At 42.1% G+C, this 21,970-nt stretch overlaps 1 protein-coding gene and 1 long non-coding RNA gene across 2 annotated transcripts in view; one reads left to right on the top strand and one right to left on the bottom strand.

The window, feature by feature from the left end:
- The window catches only part of LOC115523308, a 30,520-nt gene that overhangs the window by 7,193 nt on the left and 1,357 nt on the right, over nucleotides 1–21,970 (bottom strand). Inside the window, exons 2-3 of the long non-coding RNA XR_003971697.1 lie at nucleotides 3,845–3,886; nucleotides 551–846 (exon numbers count right to left, since the gene is read on the bottom strand). This is a non-coding gene — a long non-coding RNA (uncharacterized LOC115523308). The remainder of the gene's footprint in view (nucleotides 1–550; nucleotides 847–3,844; nucleotides 3,887–21,970) is intronic.
- CC2H21orf62 (chromosome C2 C21orf62 homolog) lies at nucleotides 6,529–8,933 on the top strand. Its single transcript, XM_030329242.1, has one exon. It carries the CDS (start codon nucleotides 6,634–6,636, stop codon nucleotides 7,291–7,293), a length of 660 nt encoding a protein of 219 aa, XP_030185102.1. The 5' UTR covers nucleotides 6,529–6,633; the 3' UTR covers nucleotides 7,294–8,933.

Below are 21,970 nucleotides of genomic sequence, written 5' to 3'. Positions count from 1 at the left end.
GAGCTGAAACCAAGAATTGGACACTTAACCGATTGAGCCACCCAGGCGCCCCACTGGGGAGACGTTTTTTTTTTTTTTTTAAGTTTTTATTAACGGGGTGAGAGTTATAAGGGTTTGAAGACTAAACCCCTGATCTCGGGGTTTGTCCTAACCCTGCCTTGCCTGTGCTCCAGCTCATGAGCCCCAGATACACCAAGTGCTCAGTTTCTGAGGTTTTGCTCGAGGGACCCTTCTAGTTGCAGCCCTTCCCTTTCCCTTCCCCCAAGCCCTTCTCTGCTGGCCCTAAAGCACCCCGTTGCGAGTCTTTCCCTGTCCTTGTGCCCAACACTGGCTCCATGTCATTAATAAGCACTCACCAATCGCATTGCCTTTTAATTAACTGCCTACTTGGGCGGTTAACTCCTTGGGCAACCCATTCGACCCCTGGGGTGAGCGAGGCCATGTCAGCTGGTCTCGGTGTTAGCAACACTGGGTACCTTTGTGATCAGATACACTTCAAGAGTAAGGTCTATGTTTCGCCAGGTGGGATACACCCAGAATTCCAAATTACCTCCTTGTCTGGAAGTTCTCTCCTGTTCGCCCCCCTCAGGACCTTCAAGGAGTTTTGCAGAAACACACTTGGGGAACTGCGTTTGTGAGACATCCTTGCCTAGCTCCCCAAGTCCTGGCTTCCAAGTGGGTTTCTTTGAAGTGCCTGGACGCTGGCTGTCTTCTGCCTTTCTTCCTGTGTCTGGGGTCCACATTTCTCTTTCAGGCCGTCTGCTTCTTGCTGGAACATCTCATCCGTTTCTGGTCCTTATTGGCCCCAGTTGCTTCAACCGAGACTTTTCCCCAAGTGCCTTTTCCCTGTCAAAACAAACAAACAAACAAACAAACAAACAAACCACTTTTAATTTCAAATTAAACTCACTTCTGAATTAAAAATGGGAAATCGGGGCGCCTGGGTGGCGCAGTCGGTTAAGCGTCCGACTTCAGCCAGGTCACGATCTCGCGGTCCGCGAGTTCGAGCCCCGCGTCGGGCTCTGGGCTGATGGCTCGGAGCCTGGAGCCTGTTTCCGATTCTGTGTCTCCCTCTCTCTCTGCCCCTCCCCCGTTCATGCTCTGTCTCTCTCTGTCCCAAAAATAAATAAACGTTGAAAAAAAAAAATTAAAAAACATAAAAATAAAAATGGGAAATCACGCTGAATTGCTAGGTGCTGTTAGAATTTGGGGAATACCATCACGGTTTTCCACAATTGTATTTTTTCTCCTTTGTGTTGAGACTATAGAGTTCAAACCATCATTATTCAAGACATTTCAAATCTGTTTTGGGCAAACGGTCCAAAGGCTCTCCTCCCACCGACACACGATCTTCTTACTAGTAATATCTTCTTATAAACAGAACTAGTCCAGTTTGAAACATTCCTCTTGGAGCCAAGTATAAACAGTATCTAAATGTTGGGTGTAATCCTAGACTGAGAAGGAATCTGTGTGGAATTTGTTTTGAAGTAACTGATGTCTGTATCTGTTCACTTCAGAAGTCTTTGCTTTCGTGCAGCTAATTGCTGGCATTAATTACTACCGAGATTTCTTCAGCTGTGACATAAAACTAATATTTGAACCGATCTGAATAGCAGCTCCAGTTTTTCGACATGTTCGGTGATTTAAAGGCTCCAAGATTTAATGATCGTACATGGTGTTTCACATCTTGCCTGAAAAAATGTAGGTGGGGGCGCCTGGGTGGCGCAGTCGGTTAAGCGTCCGACTTCAGCCAGGTCACGATCTCGCGGTCCGTGGGTTCGAGCCCCGCGTCGGGCTCTGGGCTGATGGCTCGGAGCCTGGAGCCTGCTTCCGATTCTGTGTCTCCCTCTCTCTCTGCCCCTCCCCCGTTCATGCTCTGTCTCTCTCTGTCCCAAAAATAAATAAATGTTGAAAAAAAAAAAAAAATGTAGGTGGATTGAGACCACCTCGGTGTTTGTGATGGTTGCATAAAGCCACGTATTATGCTTGCCAGAAATTCCTAGTGCCCACCGATACCCACGTCGTCCTCTCCTCCCTTGGCACAGTGCCGGACCTTGTTTCCAAGCTGCTTGCAGAGAGGGGGTGCCGTGTGGCTGAGTTCTGGTCAGTGAAATGTGAACGAAAAGCCCACAGAAGATCCAAAGACCTGGGAGATGATAGAGCCGTGGATGAAAGCTTGAGCCCCTACATGACCACGTGGAGCAAAGCACACCCTCCCCACCACCCCCCCACACCTCCTCAGTGGCCTCAGACTATAACATAGGGAGGAATCAACTTTTGCTCTAGTTTCACTACGTATTTATTCATTTGTGGGCAGAATCCACCATAACATAAACAAAATGGCACAGATACGTCACATTGCCCCTGCCCCTTACTAAGCCCCCGCCCACAGTGGTGGGGGACGGGATCGGGGAGGGGACTCCCCTTAGGACACAGGAGGCAAGCCCTGATGATGGGTACACAACAAGCTGGGGTACTAAGAAAACGATGAGGCAGAGCAAGTCAGAAGGCTCCCCCAACAGGACTCGTCCACTCACCTCTCCCACCAGCATCCCCATAGCCCATCAGTCTCTCTGTCCTACTTTTGTTTGGTTTCTTTTTTATTAATTTTTTTAATGTTTATTCATTTTTGAGAGACAGAGAGAAACAGAGCGTTGGGGGGGGGAGGGAGGGGCAGAAAGAGAGGGAGACACAGAACCGGAAGCAGGCTCCAGGCACTGAGCCTTGCAGGGCTCGAACCCACAGGCCGCGAAATCATGACCTGAGCCGAAGTCGGATGCTCAACTGACTGAGCCACCCAGGCGCCCCCCTCTGTCCTACTTTTGGATGTTTCAAATTCCGATCACCCTGTGCTAACTACATAGATAACTTTTTCTTTTCTTTTTCTTACTCAGGAACTATTCCCCTCCTCAGATACTACCTCTTCTGTGAAGCCTGTTATGACATCTTCCATTTCCAGGCGAAGTTAGGTGTAGACTCAACACCCCATACAAAATGCTATTATAGTGATTATCACACACCATGCCCAGCACACAGCAAGGACGCAACAAAGGTATATTGAAAGAAGGGGGGGCAAAAGATAGTTTGCCCAATGTCAGCATACTCTTCTCACTGCTTGTTACAGAAATCCAATTCAGACTGGTTTGAGTAGGGGGAAAAATTTTTTGGCTCACTTATTTCAGAAATCAAAGAAGGATGTCAGGCATGGCTTGATCCCGGTGCTCGAAAAAGTTGTTAGAAATGTCTCTGTGTTTCTTGTCTGTTCTCTTCTGTGTTGGCTCCATTGTAGGGCAATCTCCCCACTTCTGGAGACAAGACAGTCACCAGTAGATCAAGATTTCCCTTCTAACAAGCTGAGCAACCCACAGAGGAAAACAACAGTTCCTTTCCCCACGGCACCACGCCCATTATGGTCAGGGGCACAGGAAGGAGCAGGGACAGTGTGATGTATCTGTGCCCATTCTGCTGAGGCCATGCCGGAATCTGCCCACAAATGAATAAATACACAGTAAAACCAGGGTGATCACAATCCACATTCAACAGATCTAAAGAGAGAAGTCCAGGGTAAAACCGAAGGAGAAAAATGTCCAACTAGCATCTTTTTGGAAACCCCATAGGCTTGTTACCAGGAATATTTGTCCTACTTTGTAAGCCAACACCAGGCCTCATGCATCCGGCCTCCATGTTCCAGCCTTTGAACTCCCTGATACCCAGAAGGCAGGGGCCACCCTGAGATCTAGCCAGGGACTTGACTGCAGGGCAGGGAAGAGGTGCTGCTCACGAATCTTTTATGATCTCTAGTCTCCCCTTGTTTCAGGAAACCAATGTCTGTTTCCCTTCCTACCTCTTTCCTTCTTCCATGCATGCCTCTGAATGGTATCAGCACCTGGAAAATGAAGCAGACACTTTTCTCACCAGGTTCCAGGCTTGTGGATAGACCCTTTTTCACCTCCCTTTCCCCTCCAGGCTGAGATCAGAGCAAGCCAGTGGTGTCGATGACAGCTTTCTCAGTTCTGATATGAAAGCGTTACTGGGGCATGAAGTCCTAGAAACAAACCTCCAGCGGAATCGAGGACAACCGATCCTCTAAAATTATCTTGTAATTAATAAGTTAGTCACTGCTCCTTACTAAGTGGGGTAGTCACCACCACATCCTAAAACTATTTAAAACCCTTAAACCTCGTGTTCAGGAAGAATGCTGGCTCTATGGGAGCATTTTTCAAAGCCCTTTCTTTTATGACAAAATGCACTAACGAATACATCCTTTAAGAAAACCCTGTAACAACTTCAAAGTCAACACAAAGCACTATATAAAGCACCTTATTCAGTCCCCCAAATGGACTTTAACCTATCTCTCTGCTGCGTTCCTATAACCACACGTACATTCAATAGGGCCTTTCTCAGTCCTGCCCTATTTGTCTTCCTCTTCCGCTTATGAGCCCTTGGAGGGCAGGGTACAGGTTTTGTTCCTCTTTGTGTCTTCTGCTCGGCCTGGGCACATGGCCCGTGCTGAGCCCCACCCAACTCCTGCCTTTGCCTCCCTCTCCTCCCCGCTGCTGCAGGCCCTTGGTCCTCACACGCAGGCCTGGCCCGCCTTGGGCTCTGGAAGCAGAATCAAGTCGCTTAGAACCCAACTTCCATAACCTCGCTGTCTTCTGGGCTGTGTCCCCAGAGCCAGCAAAGTGCCTGCCAGCTAGTGAACTCTCAGTAAACATTTGCTGAGTGAATGAATGAATGAATGAATGAGCGAATGAATGAGTGAATGATATTATGATTCCTGTGAACCAGTGTCTTACTTTCTGTTCAAGTTTACTTAGCTGAGCTTATTTTGAGTCTCCGGCCACCTGCTGACGAACGTGTGCTTCCTCCCTGCCCACCTGACCCCGGCATTTTTAGCGTTGCCTCCCTTGGATTTCTCTTTGCCTTGCTTTGCCACCTCGGGGCCTCATCTTGCACCCTAAGTGTTGCACGTCTGCCTCACCTCTTTCCTGCTGTCACCACCACCCTCTTTGGACACACGTTCAGCTCCTCGGACTGACTCGTCTGTCCCTCCGCAGCCTTCCTATGGGGGCCCCGTCACCAGCCCTGGACTCTCTGAGCCAGAGGTCTCATTCCAAGTATTTTTCCAGATGCATGGTGATTTGTACATGCAGATGGACTGAATCGTATCTTTGGTCAATTCGGATTAATTGAATTGTATCTTTGGTCTTGTATCTTTTGGTCAGCCATCAGCTAACTCAGGGGAAGTGTAATTATTCTTATTTTAATTATTTTTTTTTTTAGTGTTTATTTATTTTGGGAGAGAACGAGCGAGTGGGAGTGGGGGGCAGAGAGAGAGGGAGAGAGAGAATCTCAAGCAGGCTCTGCTTGTCAGAACAGAGTCCTACATGGGGCTCTATCCCACAAACTGCAAGATCATGACCTGAGTTGAGATCAAGAGTCAGATGCTTAACCAACCAACTGAGCCACCCAGGAGCCCCAGGAAATGTAATTATTCTTGCAAGACTGGAACCTGGAACCCTATTTCATAACGTGTGTCTCATTCCAACCTCACCAGAAAAGAATACAACGCATCTATTATATATCAAGTACTTAGGCCATTTTCCTCCAAATTGGACATTGATGTTGCTCCTTAAACTATGCACGCACTTATCTTATTTAGGTCATTTAACAGTGCTGATATATTGCTTAGTTTTGGAGCCTTACACTAAGTTACTTGATAAAATCAATTTATAACAGGTGTTCTGGGAAAGGAGGCGATGAAAGTTCATTGCAATTAACTGGCATGTGATTAGTGTTTTCATGGTCTATTAACACGGTAAAATCTACTCTAATACTCATATTTCTAGGAGACCAGGAAAGTATCAATGGATCTATAAACAGATTAATATGATGGGGGGGGGAATGTTTGTCTAGTTAGAAATTAAAGGTTACCATTAACTAAATGTTTCACTGGTATGCATGCTATGTTGTTTCACAGGTAGCACTTGGATGGCTGAGTCCATCACGGAGCTGCTGGTCTCCTGAATTCCAGGAAGTCAGATATTGAGGGGAGGAGGGAATGTGCACGTTTAAGGGGTTGTCGAGTACTCAATACAAGTAACACGATGTTTGGAGAGTGTGCACCCTCAAAGCACCACAGATCCCTGGTGCACCCAGACAGGCGCACTGGGTCTCATCTCTGGCACCCCATCTTGTTGCTGCTGGTGTGTCAGTCTCCCAGCAGACATCACGGGGAGTTTTATGCCTCACACGGGTAGGCTGGCCACTGCCTCTCACAAGGCTCTGAGAAAAGATCATTTCTGCACTTGGGCTCCACTCAGGCATTTGCGTTGCCTGCCTTTGATAGAACCACAAGAGAGAAACGTTTGCGATGGATTATTTAGGGCGCTCCATTCCCCTAACCTTCCTATTTTTTTAAGCAACCTCTACACCCAACATGGGGCTCAGACTCACGACCCTGAGATTAAGAGTCACATGCTCTACCAACCGAGCCAGCCGGGCGCCCCATGACCCGCATATTTCTAATGAGAGCCTGCGATAACACAGCTGCGTATTTGTCTTTCAGTTGAGTTGCAATGAACTGGCTCACGAAGGGGAGACACAACCTTGCGGGCCCACGCTGAGACAAGAATGGCCCCACCTTCTGGGCACAGCCTCCTGCTGACCAGCGCCCTGGGCATCCTTGTCCTGGGTTGCTTCACAGGAGGTCAGAGGAACAGCACTCTGATCTTCACGAAGGAAAACACCATTCGGAACTGCACTTGCTCCGCGGACGTCCGGGACTGTGACTACACTTTGGCCAACTTGATGTGCAGCTGCCACACCGTCCTGCCTTCCGCAATAGAGCAAACCAGCTACGACGACCGACTGACCGTCTGGTTCACAGATGCATCTGCACTGGGCCTTCTGCTGAACTTCACGTTGGTCCGGGACCTGAAGCTCTCTCTGTGCAGCCCCAACACTCTCCCCGCCGAATACCTGGCTATCTGCGGTCTGGAGAGGCTTCGGGTCAACACCGAGGCCAGGCGGCCGTTGCCAGAGCAGAGCTTACTCATCCACGATGGCAGGGAAAGTGAACCCGGAGAGAAGCCCGCGCGGTTACCCGGAGGCCGGCATACGTGTATGTGTATCTCATTCTTAGATGTGGCGCTTTTCAACGGGAATTCATCCTTAAAAGCGTACAGTATAGAAAACGTTGCCAACACCACCAACCATTTCCCCCACTTTTCTTACTTTGAAACCTTCCCAATTTTGAGCAACCAAAGCTATGTTGTCACGTTCATTTACTAACGTCGTCAAAGGTTCCAACCGCCAGGAACTTTGGCAAACTGTGGAGAACTTGAAAAGGAATCTGGGAACCAGGCCATGGGTATCCTTACCTTCAACTTCACCTGTCCGCCCAGCCCCCATTCACATATACACAGCCCATATACACAGCCACCCCTCTCTGCTCCGCTCCGAGCCCAACCATGGGAGCTGTTCAGAAAAACAAAATAAATAGAAAGAAACAAACAAAAAACAAACCCCAAAACACAAAGCAAAAAAAAAAAAGAAAAAGAAAAAACCTACTTCAGTCCAGAACATCTTGTGAGCCAGCTAGAGGCCAGGCCCGGGCTCCCGGGGGTCTGGGCAGAAACATCAGATGGGGAAAGGAGAAAGCAGGTCATGTCAAGGACTGCTTAGCGGGACTCCGCACAGGGGATGACGCCCCAAGGAAGATATCTTCCTTCAAAACACTGCCTTAGTTTCTTTTCTCTTGCTTCGTTTTGTTACACTGGACTGGAATTCCCCTAAGAAGAGAACGCTAGATTTCAGATGCTTCAGGACTATGCGTTCCACAAAATGATTCGGTTCTCTTTAGACTGATGTTTTCCAAAGACCTTGCTAGACACGTCTGCACTGAGAAAGGGGAGTTTTGAGAGTGGAACAGGCCCGGTGAGGGTGGGACCTTAGGACCAAAGGAGAGCACTGGGATTTGAGGAGTGTGATACAGAAATGAAAAGTCAGGGGACACAAAAACCGATGGCATAGATCTCAACATTTTGCTTACAGCAAGACCTAAACCCAGGGAGTTTCTCTTGTGGACCTTTTGCTTTCATTCTTTCTGTCTTTGCCTTCCTCTGTCTTGGTCCCCGGTGTAACACTTCGGCTTTTTCTCCCCCTCCCCCTCCTCCCTCCACTCCAGAAATAAGAACTACATTTAACATCACTAGGGGCTAGTCTGGGAACCTAATAATCATTTAGAATGTGGTTCTTATGGGCACAAATGCTCATACTACTAAAATATAATTAACAAAAGAATGTTTAGTCCATCTGGATGTTTAATTCTGGGAAATTAAGACACTTTCTCTGACATGGTTGACAAAAAAGGGTCTTAGGTGTGGTGACAAAAGAACTGAAGCAACATATTTAAAAATTTTTAAAAAGTGAACTGACCTCAAGGTACAAAGAAAACTTTTCCTCATATACTCAACTTACCATTGAGACAGAATGTAAAGAATCCATGACGATGATGCTACAAATGTCCAAGTCAAATGCAGGAGGAAGCAGAGACATAATCGCATTCATAATGTGATAATGGTAAGAAAGAGTTTTATTATCAAATAACAGGATATCTTGAGGTTGAAGATTTCAGATCACATTCACCACATTTTTCTCTTAACTTTAAACATAGGGTGACCAAAATAACCTGAAATGTCTACATTTGCTTAATTGGTGGGGGATTTGGCCATTTGGGCTAATTAGCATGAGTCCATAATGTCAGTATTTAAATTAGGCCAAAACGACGACCAAAGTATGAATCTTAATAGGATAATGCAATGACCTCATTACTGACATTGTATTTGAGACGTAAGATTAAAGTGACAGAAAAAGACAAGGAGAAAACAGGAGGAAAAAGGAAGGCAAGAAGGATACAAGCGAAAGGATGAGTAATAAATATATTTACTGTCATGGGTAACCAAAAATGTAAAAATGCCTGAATTTTAATCAGTTTTTATCAACAAAGGGTAAAATTAAGTGTTAGAAATTATGAGCATCTTGATATGCATTGCTTCTATTTGGTGGCTTTGAATCACTTCAAAGCCCTTTCACAGATGTTGTAAGTGATTCTTGTAAGAAATCATTGTAGATCAATGGAACTTCGATCAACAGATGAGGAAAATTAATACAGTAATCAATCAAGCTTGAAGTTGCCAGATTTCTGGCCTGAAAATGGGGTTCAGGTCTCAGCGAGAGAGGATAAGTCAGAAACTGAGAGAACGCACAGTGCGTACATAGGGAGAGATGGCACTCAGTGCTCAGTGGAGGGTGCGGGTTGGAAGGACAGCAGGGAGCGGTGGGGATCGTGGCAGACTAAGAGTCCACACCCCACCTGAATGGTCCACAGCAGCTCAGCTCCAGCCGACTGTCGCCGTGGGAGAATACAAAGGGGCCAGTTTCCGTCCTTCGGGAAAATTAGGAACTCCAGGTTTTTATGTGAAATCTCACAATTGGTAAATGTTGGCACACCATGTTACCTTTTTGTTTGCTGGTTACTTTAGGTAACACTGTGTGGTCAAACCAACCATGTCGGTGGTCCCCTTCAGCTTGGGGCTAGCCATTTGTCACCTCTGATCAGTGGTGTGCCAGTAAGAGCTGAACAGCTAGCTCTCCGAAACACAAAACAAAACAAAAGTACATAGATATGTACGCACACGTTTACTATAAATTTTGCTGATACAAAGGATGTGTAGCACACAATTTATAAATGACAATAAAATATATAGTATTCTTTATTGTAAATTCTATGTACATAATCAATCCCCAAAGAATGTTGTAGGTGATTTTTGCCAAACTCTTGTATCCGAAGCCAACCGAGGGTTGTGACTGATGAGTGCGTATAGTTCTGGCATGAATGTTGGTTGATAAGTTTTCTTTACACGAGGAGTAAGAGGAAAGTTAACACAGATTTTTGTGGGAATGTCATTTGTCAGCCAATGATGTAAGCAACTTCTTTGCTGAATCGAATAATATTTTTCAACTACTGGAGGAGTATTTCCTTAATTTGGAGGACTATTCAGAATGTTAAGGCTACTGACATGCTACACGTTTAAGTTTAGTCTGCATTGTTAACATTTGCTCCAGCACGCTCAACAGAACAAATCAAACCCCGCTATGTAGTGTTTTCCAATTTCAGTGGTGCAACTACTGACCTCATAACCAATTTCAAGCTCCGAGGCACATCATGGAACACAGAGGTGAGCAAAGAGGCACAGTAGGATGTGATTATATAGCATTCCTGCCCACAGTGCAGTAGGCACTAAGAATCTCAAGAGGAAATATAATAGTAAAATGTGGTAGAATAACGAAGAGGTGATGAGTTTTGAGGATAATCTTTGGGTTTTTTTTATAGGTTAATTAACAATAAGTTCATATAATTTAATTTTTAGTAATGACTGTATTAAACAACCAGCTTGCAAAATTCCTGAAAAGTTAACAAGTCAGCTCCGGTGAGCCAGTGCAAGAGTGCCCCAGTGCCCCAGTGACTGGTAGAAAGATATATAGAAGAAATGGGGTGAAGACAGTGACTTCAGGGTTGCAGAAGGTCACTTGCAGTATTGGTGGGTCTAAATTCCTCATTTTTCAGAGCTACAGGGGAGAAATTTAGGACACTTGCACTCCTCTTCTATGTAGTAGCCCACTCTTCAACATCTAGAATCATGATCCTAAAAGCCCTTAGGTGGGAGGTGGGGGGGGAAAGGGGTGAGGAATCTAAGGCCTTATGAGAGAAAAGAGTTAGGGGTTAAAACTCTTGAGTGAACTCATGAAGGGCGCCTGAAAGGAAGAAAGGAACAAAAGCATAAAGAAAAGTTGTTAACAGCATTTTACACACATTAAATTAAAAATGGGAGCTAAGTGGGGCACCTGGGTGGCTCAGTCGGTTGAGCGTCCGACTTCGGCTCAGGTCATGATCTCATGGACTGTGAGTTCGAGCCCCGCATCAGGCTCTGTGTTGACAGCTCAGAGCCTGGAGCCTGCTTCTGATTCTGTGTCTTCCTCTCTCTCTGCCCCTCCCCTGCTCATGCTCTGTCTCTCTGTCTAAAATAAATATTTAAAAAAAATTTTTTTTAATTAAAAAAAAAAAAGGGAGCTGGGCAATCAGTTTCCCAGAGATGATCTCTAATAACTACCGTATCTCTTTCTCCAGAATCTACAGGAGGATGTTTATAAATCTGATTTGATTTGTTAAATCAAAAAATGATGCAAAGAGGCCTTGTTTTATGCTGAGCCCTTTTGCTATTAAAAATTTTTTTTTTATTTTAGAGAGAGAGAGAGAGCAGGGGAGAGGGGCAGAGGGAGAGAAGAAGGGGGGAGAGAGAGAGAGAGAGAGAGAGAGAGAGAGAGAGAGAGAGAGAATCTCAAGCAGGCTCTGCACTCAGCACAGAACCTGACGTGGGGCTCAATCCCACACACTGGAATCATGACCTAAGCCGAATCAAGAGTCAGATGCTCAACTGACTGAGCCACCCAGGCACCCCCAAGTTTTTAATGCACTTTAATTTCAGCAGAGTCCAGAGACAGAACTCTGAATGACACACAAGTGTCATCAGGCTACCTGACGTAGATAGCCTCCAGGAAAGCAATGACGGAGAGCTGTGCAGAGAGCACAGTGCATCATCAAGCCTCACCTATTTAAGTAGTAAAGGTACAATCCACACAAATAAATAAAGTGCTAAGGACAGCTCAAAACAGATCCCACATTTTGAAAAATCAGTACATATTAAGAATAAAATCACAAATCCATGGGAAAAGGGGAAGAAATTTAATAAATGGTGTGCAGGGCAAAAAAAAAAAAACAGATTAGAAGTATACACACTAAAATATTAACATTATTGTATCTGGGTGATGATATTAAAGGGGTTATCATTTTCTCCTTCCTGGGTATCTTGATTTCCTAAATTTCTTTGCATAAACATATATCACTTTTGCAATGGGAAAAACTCAGTAAGAGTATTTTTATACGGGGTGCCTGGGTGACTCAGTCAGTTAACTGTCTGATTTTGGCTCAGGTCACAATTTCACAGTTCATGAGATTGATCCCTGCATGGGGTGGGCTCTGTGCTGACAGTAGGGAGCCTGCTTGGGATTCTCTTTCTTCCTCTCTCGGTCCCTCCCCTGCTTGCTCTCTCTCTCAAAGTAGATAAACTTTTTTTAAAGAGTATTTTTTAGATAAACGAGTGCTGGAGTAAGTGCTTACTGTTTAAATTTACAGCCTGATCTCATAACCAACATCGTGATGTTAAGTTGGATAATATTAAAATGAAACTACAAAACAACTTTAAAGTATGGGAAATAAAAAGAAAAAAGATCAACAACGTATTAAAAACCAGGGAAATAAATAAACATGCAATTCACATGAGATGACAAACAGCCAATGACGGAATAAAAAACTACCTCTACTAAGGGAAACGCAATGGGACACTGATATTTCACCTATTTGATTGGCAAAAAAAAAAAGACCTTACTTAATATCAAGTTTGGTCTTACTTGTAGGCAAATAGATATTCTCATATAATGTTGGTGGGAGAATAAAGTGGTACAGCCACTTTAACGTACAATTTAGGAATGAGTCTTAAAATACATACGAGCTAGAAGCCAATTCTACTTTTTTATGTCTGCCATAGAGAAACACCTTCCCCCACAAATACACATATGTCAACTAGTAGAAATTCATCTAGTCGTTCACCTAGAAAAAATTTACTTTTCTTGATCACACTCTACTTCAATAAAGAGCTTTAAAAAGAAAAAATGAATAATATAACTAACAGTCATGTCATTGTCATCCAGAATTGACAAATATAAACATTTTGTCACATTTATTTAAAATTAAAAAAAATTTTTTAACATTTATTTATTATTGAGAGAGAGTGAGTAGGGGAGGGGCAGCGAGAGAGGGGGACACAGAATCTGAAGCAGGTTCCAGGCTCCAAGCTGTCAGCACAGAGCCGGACGCGGGGCTCAAACTCACAAACCGCGAGACCATGACGTGAGCCGAAGTCGGACACTTAACCGACTGAGCCACCCAGGCGCCCCTAAAATTTTTTTACACAAAAGATATAAAACATTAGTTTTAAAAACTGCAGAGAAATTATGAACTTGACTTAGGCTTGTTGGTAGTAGTATTGGCATAATTTTAAAACTATCTGGTGTGTATTATAGGATTGTGTAAAAGAGGAAATATATTGAAGGTTTTGGGGGCCCCGAGTTCTAACTGTAGGAAATAGGAGCCAAGGGGAGGTGAAGCAGCACCTTGGGCTTGGACCTTAATGTATCATAAACTCGTAATTTTTTTAAATGGTTGCTTATTTTTGAGAGAGAGAGAGAGAGAGAGAGAGTTGGGCTGTTCTAGAATGAAGGAGACTAAATAGCTATGACAACTAAATGTAATATAAAATCTTTACTGAATCCCAGACTGGGGAAAAACAACAGTTCTAAAAGTTTGGAGAAAACGGATGTCCCAGCTCAAGCTGAGAGAGTGCATCCATCCTTTCCCCTCCTTTTTGTTCTATTCAGGCTCTCCACAGGTTGGATGGTGCCCACCCACATTGGTGAGGGTGATCTTATCTCTAGGGGAGATACCCTCAAAGATGCACCCAGAAATAACGTTTTACCAGCTCTCTGGGCCTCCCTTACCCTAGTCAGGTCGATGCATAAAATTAACCATCACAGACAGGGAAAGGAATCCATAGTATAAGCACCCAGTTTATCCAGTGAGGACAAATTGCTTCCCCAAAATGATGGGAAGGGTCTGCTAGAATGAAAGTGGCTGGTCCTCCAGGGAATGTTTCCTATTAGGGGATCAATACTGGTCTCTGCACCAAAAAGATCGGTTTCGGTGGGAGGAAGTCCATGTTGTTGAGTCCATGCAAAACTTTCATCCCTGACACCATGACTACTTTGTTCAGTAGCTCACTGTGTAAACACTGAAGTGGCTAGAGAAAGAGGTAAACTGGTATCCACAGAACGAGTCACCTTACCCACCCAATCACTGAGAGCATCTCTTTTGGTAGGGGGGGGTTCGAGAGTATTCACACAGACACAAATACCTCCCTACATGTGCTTATTCTGAACCTATCCATATCACACTCATCCCCACATTTCTTCCAAGTCCCTGACCATTCACCCCAGCCTTTCTTAGTCTGGCTTCTGCAAGAGAATTAACCATATAGAAAATGATCTGAGTGACTATTTTCCTAATTCGCCCAAGATGGAACATACCTAGATGCATACAAGCTAAGTTAATTCTAGATGCATAAAAGATAAGCTAATTTACTTCATAAAATGGATGCCTTAGGGCATTGACACTAATTCTCTTGAGAATTGGTAATCCAACCAAACCATTAGTGACTGTTAACTGAGTTCAGAATTGATCTGTTCTAGCCATGCTCTTCCCAGGCAAAGCAGACAACCAGAGGAGCGGGGAGGATTTCCCTTCGCGGCTTCCTTCAGGTCGACCCCTGACTGGGGCTATATGATGCTACAAAGCACACTTCAGGTGGAACCAGCATATCACGTGGAACCATATGTGAACTAGACTTGAACATTTTCTTCCCTAATCAATCGGTCATTGGAAATACCTCAAGAGGCTATAGGTAGCTTCAAAGGACGGGTAGCAGTGCATCGACAGTACAAGAGACAAAGCCTGGGGAGCAAGTGCTCTCCAATTTACCTGTGTCTTCAAGATCTGCTGGCATCCAATCACATATGCATCAGTTCCACTCATTTTCAGAGGGCTGTTTCGCATGCCCAACTTTATATTTTAGTAGATCAGATAACTTTAGTTCATCGGGGCAGCCAGATCACATGCTTACTCGGTATCCCACGGTCAGGCATTCAGTGTCCATTTGGGCTTAGGGCAAGCCAGGAGGAATTTCTCAAAGGAGACTACTTAGCTGCTACTTAACTGAATTCAACTTTACCACTTAATTCAATTCAACTGCCTGGTCCACATTGGTCACAGGCCTAAGGTCATCCCTTTTGTGTTAATAATTAAAGCCATATGATTTAATTCAATCACCTAACAAGAGAGGTAAAAAAGGGGCAGGGGACCCCAGGATCAAACAACAAAACACGTGAATACTTGGTGATTATTTGAAGGAGATCCCCTAAAGGGCTGGCAAGGTTAGTGAAAAGGGAAATAACATGAGCCTGGGGTGTTTTTGAAGCAGTGGTGTTCTGGTAAATGTTTAATAACCAGCTCTCCAGGAAAAAGAGATCTGGTTTGAGGCATATACTGATTTCCATGGTAGAAATCCTCCCATCATGGCCAATTTGAAGCCACAACGTGACATCACTGAACATGAAGTTGAGAAGAGATTGTGTAATCAGCTCTTGTAAGCCCACATGAGCCAGCTCCTGCACGCTATTGAGAGGACAGTGTTTCAAGCAGGAGAGTGGGGTCAGTTGGGGTTGAAGCCTGTTGATAGGCCAAATAAGATGGACATAGAAGTAACCTCTGGATTTGCAAGAGGCAAGTCATTGGTGACCCTGAAAGAGGAGTGCTAGCAAAGGTGTGGAGACAGAAGTCGGACTGGGAGAGGAGGAAGTGCAGGCAGTGAGTAGAGAGACCAATGTGTGAAGTTCAGCTGTGAAGGGGACCAGAGAAAGGGAGCTGGGGTGAGACATCCAAGGCAGTTCTGGGATGGAACACACTAAAGTAGGTGCATGTGCTGATGGGAAGCGCAGACAGACGGGATAGCCAATAGAGTGAAGTCCTTAAAGAAAGAGAATACAGTACATATCTTGATAGATTAATTTTAGATAGGAAGGATTCTTTTTTGATCGACATGAATGAAGGCAAGGGAGAGGAGTAGAGACACAAGCAGGTTTGTAGATGTGGTTCCCTCTGATGGTCCTATCTTTTCAGTAAAGGGTTATGTAGTTACTAGTTGGGGACATAAGAAGGGCTTTGAGAAGAGGTGTTCTACTAATCTCATGCTCTGGGAGAGTAAACTTGACCAAGGACACATATTAAAAATACTGGATAAATTTACTGAAATCTCTCAAGTGCAGAAGGCTCTTTCATGATCTCAACGCCATGCATTTATATGTTTTAAGGTCCTTGTCATGGTTTCATTGGGGTGATGGGAGAAAAGACTGGTAACAACTCTATGGTTATTCCCACATCTTTAACCCAGACTCTACCTCTTCCTTTAATATTTTTCCTGCTTCTTTTTGCTTATTGGTTTAAGAGTCATTAGGCTCTTCTCAAGTCGGTTTTGTGAAACATATATTTTGCTAGAAAATACATTTCCTGTAGAATTTCATATGTATCATCGCTGGGTTCCATATAACATTTTCACATCATTAATTTGGCTCTTCCTTATCTCTGGCTGTATCTAAAGTTGTGGGTGGTGTGTGTGTGTGTTTCGTATTGCTTTTTAGAATTGGGCTGGATTTCCTTTATAATAACTACATTTTGGTTTTTATTTCTCATTTGTTAATTACAGTTTTCTCTTTCAATACGTCCACTCTCCATATTCTTCAAATTGTTTTGTGAGGATTTGGCTTTGCTTTGTCATTTCTGAGTTTGGATCATTTATTCCGATCAAATTTTTGCTGGTTACAAACAGTTTAAAGTTATACACTATTCTCTGAGTACACCTTTAGCTGTATACCATATATTTTTATGTGGAACTATCAGCATTTTAATTTTTAGAGTTTTCAGTCAACTTATATCATATTGTGTTTCCTCTTTGATTCAGAGATTTAGGTGGCTGCTCATTAATTCCCAAGTAGTCAAGGCTTTTATAAAAATTTAAATTAGGAAGAAAAAAAAATTTTAAATTAGTAAGAACTGCTTGCCCTTTTGAAATTGGTTTGTCATGTAAATTTTTCTCTGGTTGGAGAATGTGCCATGTAAAATCTCTATTCTGAAGAATTCGTTCAGGTTGCCTTCAAAAAAAAAAAAAAAAAATCTAGCCAGGTTAATGATTGCTATTTATAAATGTTTCACAGATGAAACAGATGACTAAACAGTCTCTGTAGAGTATGTAAATCCATCAGCTTATCCATACATTTGAGCTCACGGATTACATTATTAAAATCTTATATAATCTTACATATGATTTGGCTACTTCACATGTCTGATTCAGACAGAAAGGCATATTACAACAATGTATCATAAAGAAAAAATAATGTATTCACTGTCCATTTGAAGTCTATAGTCCACTTAAAATCAGGAATGTTGCTAATCAGGAACAGATACAGAAAGTTCTGCCTCAACTATGGCTAGAGTTTTGCTGGTTGAGTGTAACAAAGGGGAGAGGGGAGGAGAGTTGAAGTTGTGGCAAGGGAGTGAAGATAATCTTGTCCCATGAAATCCAACCTCAATAAGGAGGGAAACAAAGGCAGGAGGAAGAGAATGGGCAGTGAACAGTGATAGGTCCACTGAACCGGAGGTAGAGTAAGCAGACTGGAAGGACGGAAGTGATACGGTTCTGGAAGACACCGAGTAACTTCCCAGTGACTTGGAGAAGGTCCAAGGTGCAATCATTATGGTAGCAAGCCAAAGTAGAGTGGCGGATACGATTATTAGAGCTGAGGGTGTTAGAGAACTAACTCTGAGTAGATGATGTATGGGAATGATGAAGCCACTAGGAACAAATGAATGAATGTTCATAAAACAATTCTGGCAGGAAATGCATTAAAAATTAAGTGTTAAGATTATAAGTGATTGTTTTCTTTCTTTTGTTCTGCATTTCCTGAATTTCTAAATGGGAGGAGTACTTTTTAATTAGAGAAAGGTTATTTTTAAAAGTCTACTTAATTTTTAAGGAGTTGGAATCTTGAGTTGATTCTTCCCTATGTAATTATACGGCAAGGTAACCTGTTTATTATACACCTTGTTGCCCTCTAACATTGTGTTTTATACCTAGAGAAGATACTTATAACGCTTCTGTTTTTAATAATGTATCTTCTTTTCACTTGTTCCTGGAGAAGGCCAGATAGCAATCCATGAATGATATAGAGCTCACAGAAATGAGTGAGTTCTTTCAGAGAGGCTGCATTACTATTTTTGCTTTTGCATTGGTAATATAGCTCTTAGATGCATTTATAAAGTGTCCACTATGAATGTAATATAAATATCATATCTGTACCTATGACTACAAAATTACACTTTTTCAGAGTAACACTAGAAATGTAAAATACTGGGGCATCTGGCTGGCTCAGTCAGTACAGCATGTGACTCTTGATCTCAGGGTTGTGAATTCAAGCCCCATGCTGGGTGTAGAGGTTACTCAAAAAAAAAAAAAAAAAAAAAAAAAAAAAAAGAGGAAAGAAAGAAAGAAAGGAAAAAGAAAGAAGAAAAAAGAAATGCAAAATACTGAACTGCTGAAAATTATTTTAACTGCTCCTCATTTTACATGAAATATTCTAAGAAAAGTTTACTCAAGGAGATATCCTGGGGCTAGTAATTGTAATCTTGAACAAAAATGTTTTGCTTCAATTCTAGAAATTCTTAAATATTTACTGATGATGAAGATATTTAAATGGCCTTTGACACATAGTAGAAATGAATCAAATTAAAGTTTCTATCATTTTATATTTGTGCTTAAGATGTAGTATCCTATTGATTTATTCATAATATTAACTGCAGTTAGTAATTACATTTTATTTACTTGTTTGTCTCCAGCACCTGAATACAGGTCTGGAAGGAAAAAGGAACATATCTGTCTTGTTCACTGTTGTGTTTCTACTGCCTCACACAATGCCTAGAACAAAGCATATGTTCAATAAGTTGTGCTGAATAAATGGATAATAATAGAATTATTTGGTCTAAATAGCAGATGTATTTTTAAAATACTGAATAAGCTCAATATTTCCATGCAAGGAAATAAAACATTGTTTACTTTTATTATGACACTCTAAATTTGGATGAAAAGAAATTTCACTTTCTTTTTGTTGAAGAAACTGTCATTTCAGAAAACGAAGGAATAAACCATTATAGTTGAATTGTCAAAACATTCTAAAAAGTTGAGTGTCTCTCCACGGAAAATTCTAATGTGGCCAAAAAAAAAAATTGCTGAATCTTTTAATCTGAATCCATCAATAATAATGGTTTGAAAGGAAAGATAATCTTAAGGAAGTAGATATAATGACTACATTTCAACAGAAGTTTGAGACAAAGAATTGAGAAATTATCTAATATTTTTAATAGGATCATTCACATGCTGTGGATGGAGTACTATTTCTCTGTACTTGTAATAACTATATACTTGCAAGATAAAGAGCTTTCTTCACATTTGCTTGTGACTTAAATGCTAATGAACATATCTCTATGGATATCTTGACAAAAGGAAAAAAAAGAAATAAAACTCTCTAAAAAACTACAGTAAAGCTAAAGAATTATTAAGCCGGTAAACATTAAAAAAACACACTTGTATAAATTGCCAGCTAAAATTAACACTGCTACAAAATTAAACTGTTAGTTACTTTATTAGAATTCTTTGGTCCTAAGTGTTCTTTGATTCTAACCAATGGAAACAAACATGAATTATTTTAAGCACACACACACACACACACACACACACGCAATAAAACAAAACCAAAAAGAAATTTACTCTAAGGATTCTGGGGGCATCTCAGGGAGCCAGCTGTGACAGCCAGGAGTGCTGTCCTGCTTCAAGAAGCATTGAGAACAAGAACTAGGGAAGACGTGAGAATCCCACTTGCTGTTTTGTCTTCTACTTTCTAGCACATCTGCTTCATTCTTCTCTCCCACTACACACACTAGTTTTCTCAGCTTTTGAATTGACATGGTAATTTATGGCTTTCTTGGGCTCTTAAGTTCATTGCAATTCCAGCCACAGGCGGGGACTCATTGTCTGGGTTTCAAGGGCAAAATCTTGGGAGAATCTGATTGGCCCACCTTGGATCAGGTGCCCATCGGTGCCCAGGCTTCCAGCCTTTGCTGGGTGGGGAGTGCCTTTCTCCCTACAGGAGGCAGTTCTCAAAGGCTGATGGGAACTTACCGCTTTAAGAACTCATCTACTCATTAATTTGTAACAAACGTATTGTGATCTTGTTTTGAGAATAAAGGTATATAAGCTATAGAAAATTTTAATTTGTATCAACATAGGATAAAACATTTATCACTAATTAAATAAACAGATAATGTTTAGTACCATTCAGTCAACAAACATTTAATGTCTATCGTGTGCCAGTGCTACTATAGGTCCTGTGAAGATAGTAGTGAACAAAACAGAAACTCTCTTCTCTTGCAAAGCTTACATTTTACTTTAGTTAATGAAGAACTGCCTTCAGCAATGCAAGCTCTAAGGATATTTAAATTATTAAGTGATTTTTTTCCAGAATAGAATTATTGAGTTATAGTTTTAGAAAGAAAAGAAAAATTCCTAGATCAAGCATTCCTAGACTATGAGATTTCACCTACGAAATAAGATTTTTAGATAAAACAAAAAATTTAGGAGGATTCATAGCTTTCACTACTTTCTAGTTTGCCAAATAAAAAATGCAAAAACAAACACATACACTATTATATACCATCATAGTTTCATAGAAGAGATTTACTGTTTAAAAAAACATTTTTAATGTTTATTCATTTTTAGAGACAGAGCAGGAGCAGGGGAGGGGCAGGGAGAGAGGGAGACACAGAATCCAAAGCAGGCTCCAAGCTCTGAGCTGTCAGTACAGAACCTGACATAGGGCTCGAACCCACGAACTGGGAGATCATGACCTGAGCCGAAGTCTGACGCTTAACCAACTGAGCCACCCAGGTGCCCAGAGATTTTAGAATCTTAACATGGAAAAAGTAAGACAGTCTCAGAATAAAGGACCATTTTTTTCTCCCAAGAAAGGACATCTGGCTCCTCTACACAGACAGACTGTTTTTCCTCTTCTCATTTGGCAGCTGACTCAGGAAAACTTTTCACAGGTTCACAGACCTGCATTTCGTAACCATTGTTCTAGAATACGGAGTCTAATACTGAGTCAGCAAACAACACAAAACTGGTCTGCCTATTTTATCTGAATTTATGGTTCAATTAATCCATGCAAAGTCATAATTCAGTGGGGGGGGGGGGGGAGAACCCAAACAGAATTGTTGCTTAGAAAGATGACTTTTTAAAAAAGAACTGAACTAACTTACTGATTCAAACGAAATGACGGATGCAACAATTCTAGGTAAACTGCCTTTGTTTCCCCAGAATACTTAAAGACATTCCAATATTGAATGGTGATGACATAGTATGTTCAATACACAAATCAGTTTATTATACTTAAAACACAGAAGCAGTTTATAAAATCATTAGTTTTGGATAATATACTGGTTGACAGGCAACCAGAGCAGGTACTCAGTGTCAGGAATTTAATTCCCACAAGGTCTACAACCTCTATAGAAGGACCTTTGGCTTGCTTGTGCGGGAAAATAACTTGTAAGTGTTTAACTTTGCCCTTTAATTATCTGAATAGGTAGACTGTCAAAGTTATAAATACATTCTTTGTCTACTATCTTGGCTCATGTTAAAATCACACATGTTCTTGCCTATGGTTCTCCATATTCAACCACCACTTTTACAGTGGAAGATCTTTTTGAAGTTTTAAGCCAAGGTATTAACATATTCTGCTCTGAACTCCATGTTCGCTACCTCGACCCTAATCATATTACTGCAAATCTGTCTCTTGGCTCAGGTGTCTGGAGGCTGATCAGGCACAATTTGAATCTTCTGTGATGGGAACTGGGGTTCAATTTCACCAATGAAACACTCTGTTGGAATCAGAACATAAATCAATGCTGAACAGCCAGAATATAAGAACTTAGAGAAATGCAAGCAGAAAGGGAGCCAGCCATTACTAACTTTTCCTATTAACTGGAAGAAAACGTTACAGAGGATGCTTTTAGCCTAAATCATCTTTCCAGTTTCCAAAAGTGGGTCCCACTGGGCAGATCTCAAATCCAATCAAA

The sequence above is a fragment of the Lynx canadensis genome, chromosome C2 (genome assembly GCF_007474595.2).
Source record: "Lynx canadensis isolate LIC74 chromosome C2, mLynCan4.pri.v2, whole genome shotgun sequence".
NCBI lineage: Eukaryota > Metazoa > Chordata > Mammalia > Carnivora > Felidae > Lynx > Lynx canadensis.
This window is presented reverse-complemented; position numbering and strand designations above follow the sequence as displayed.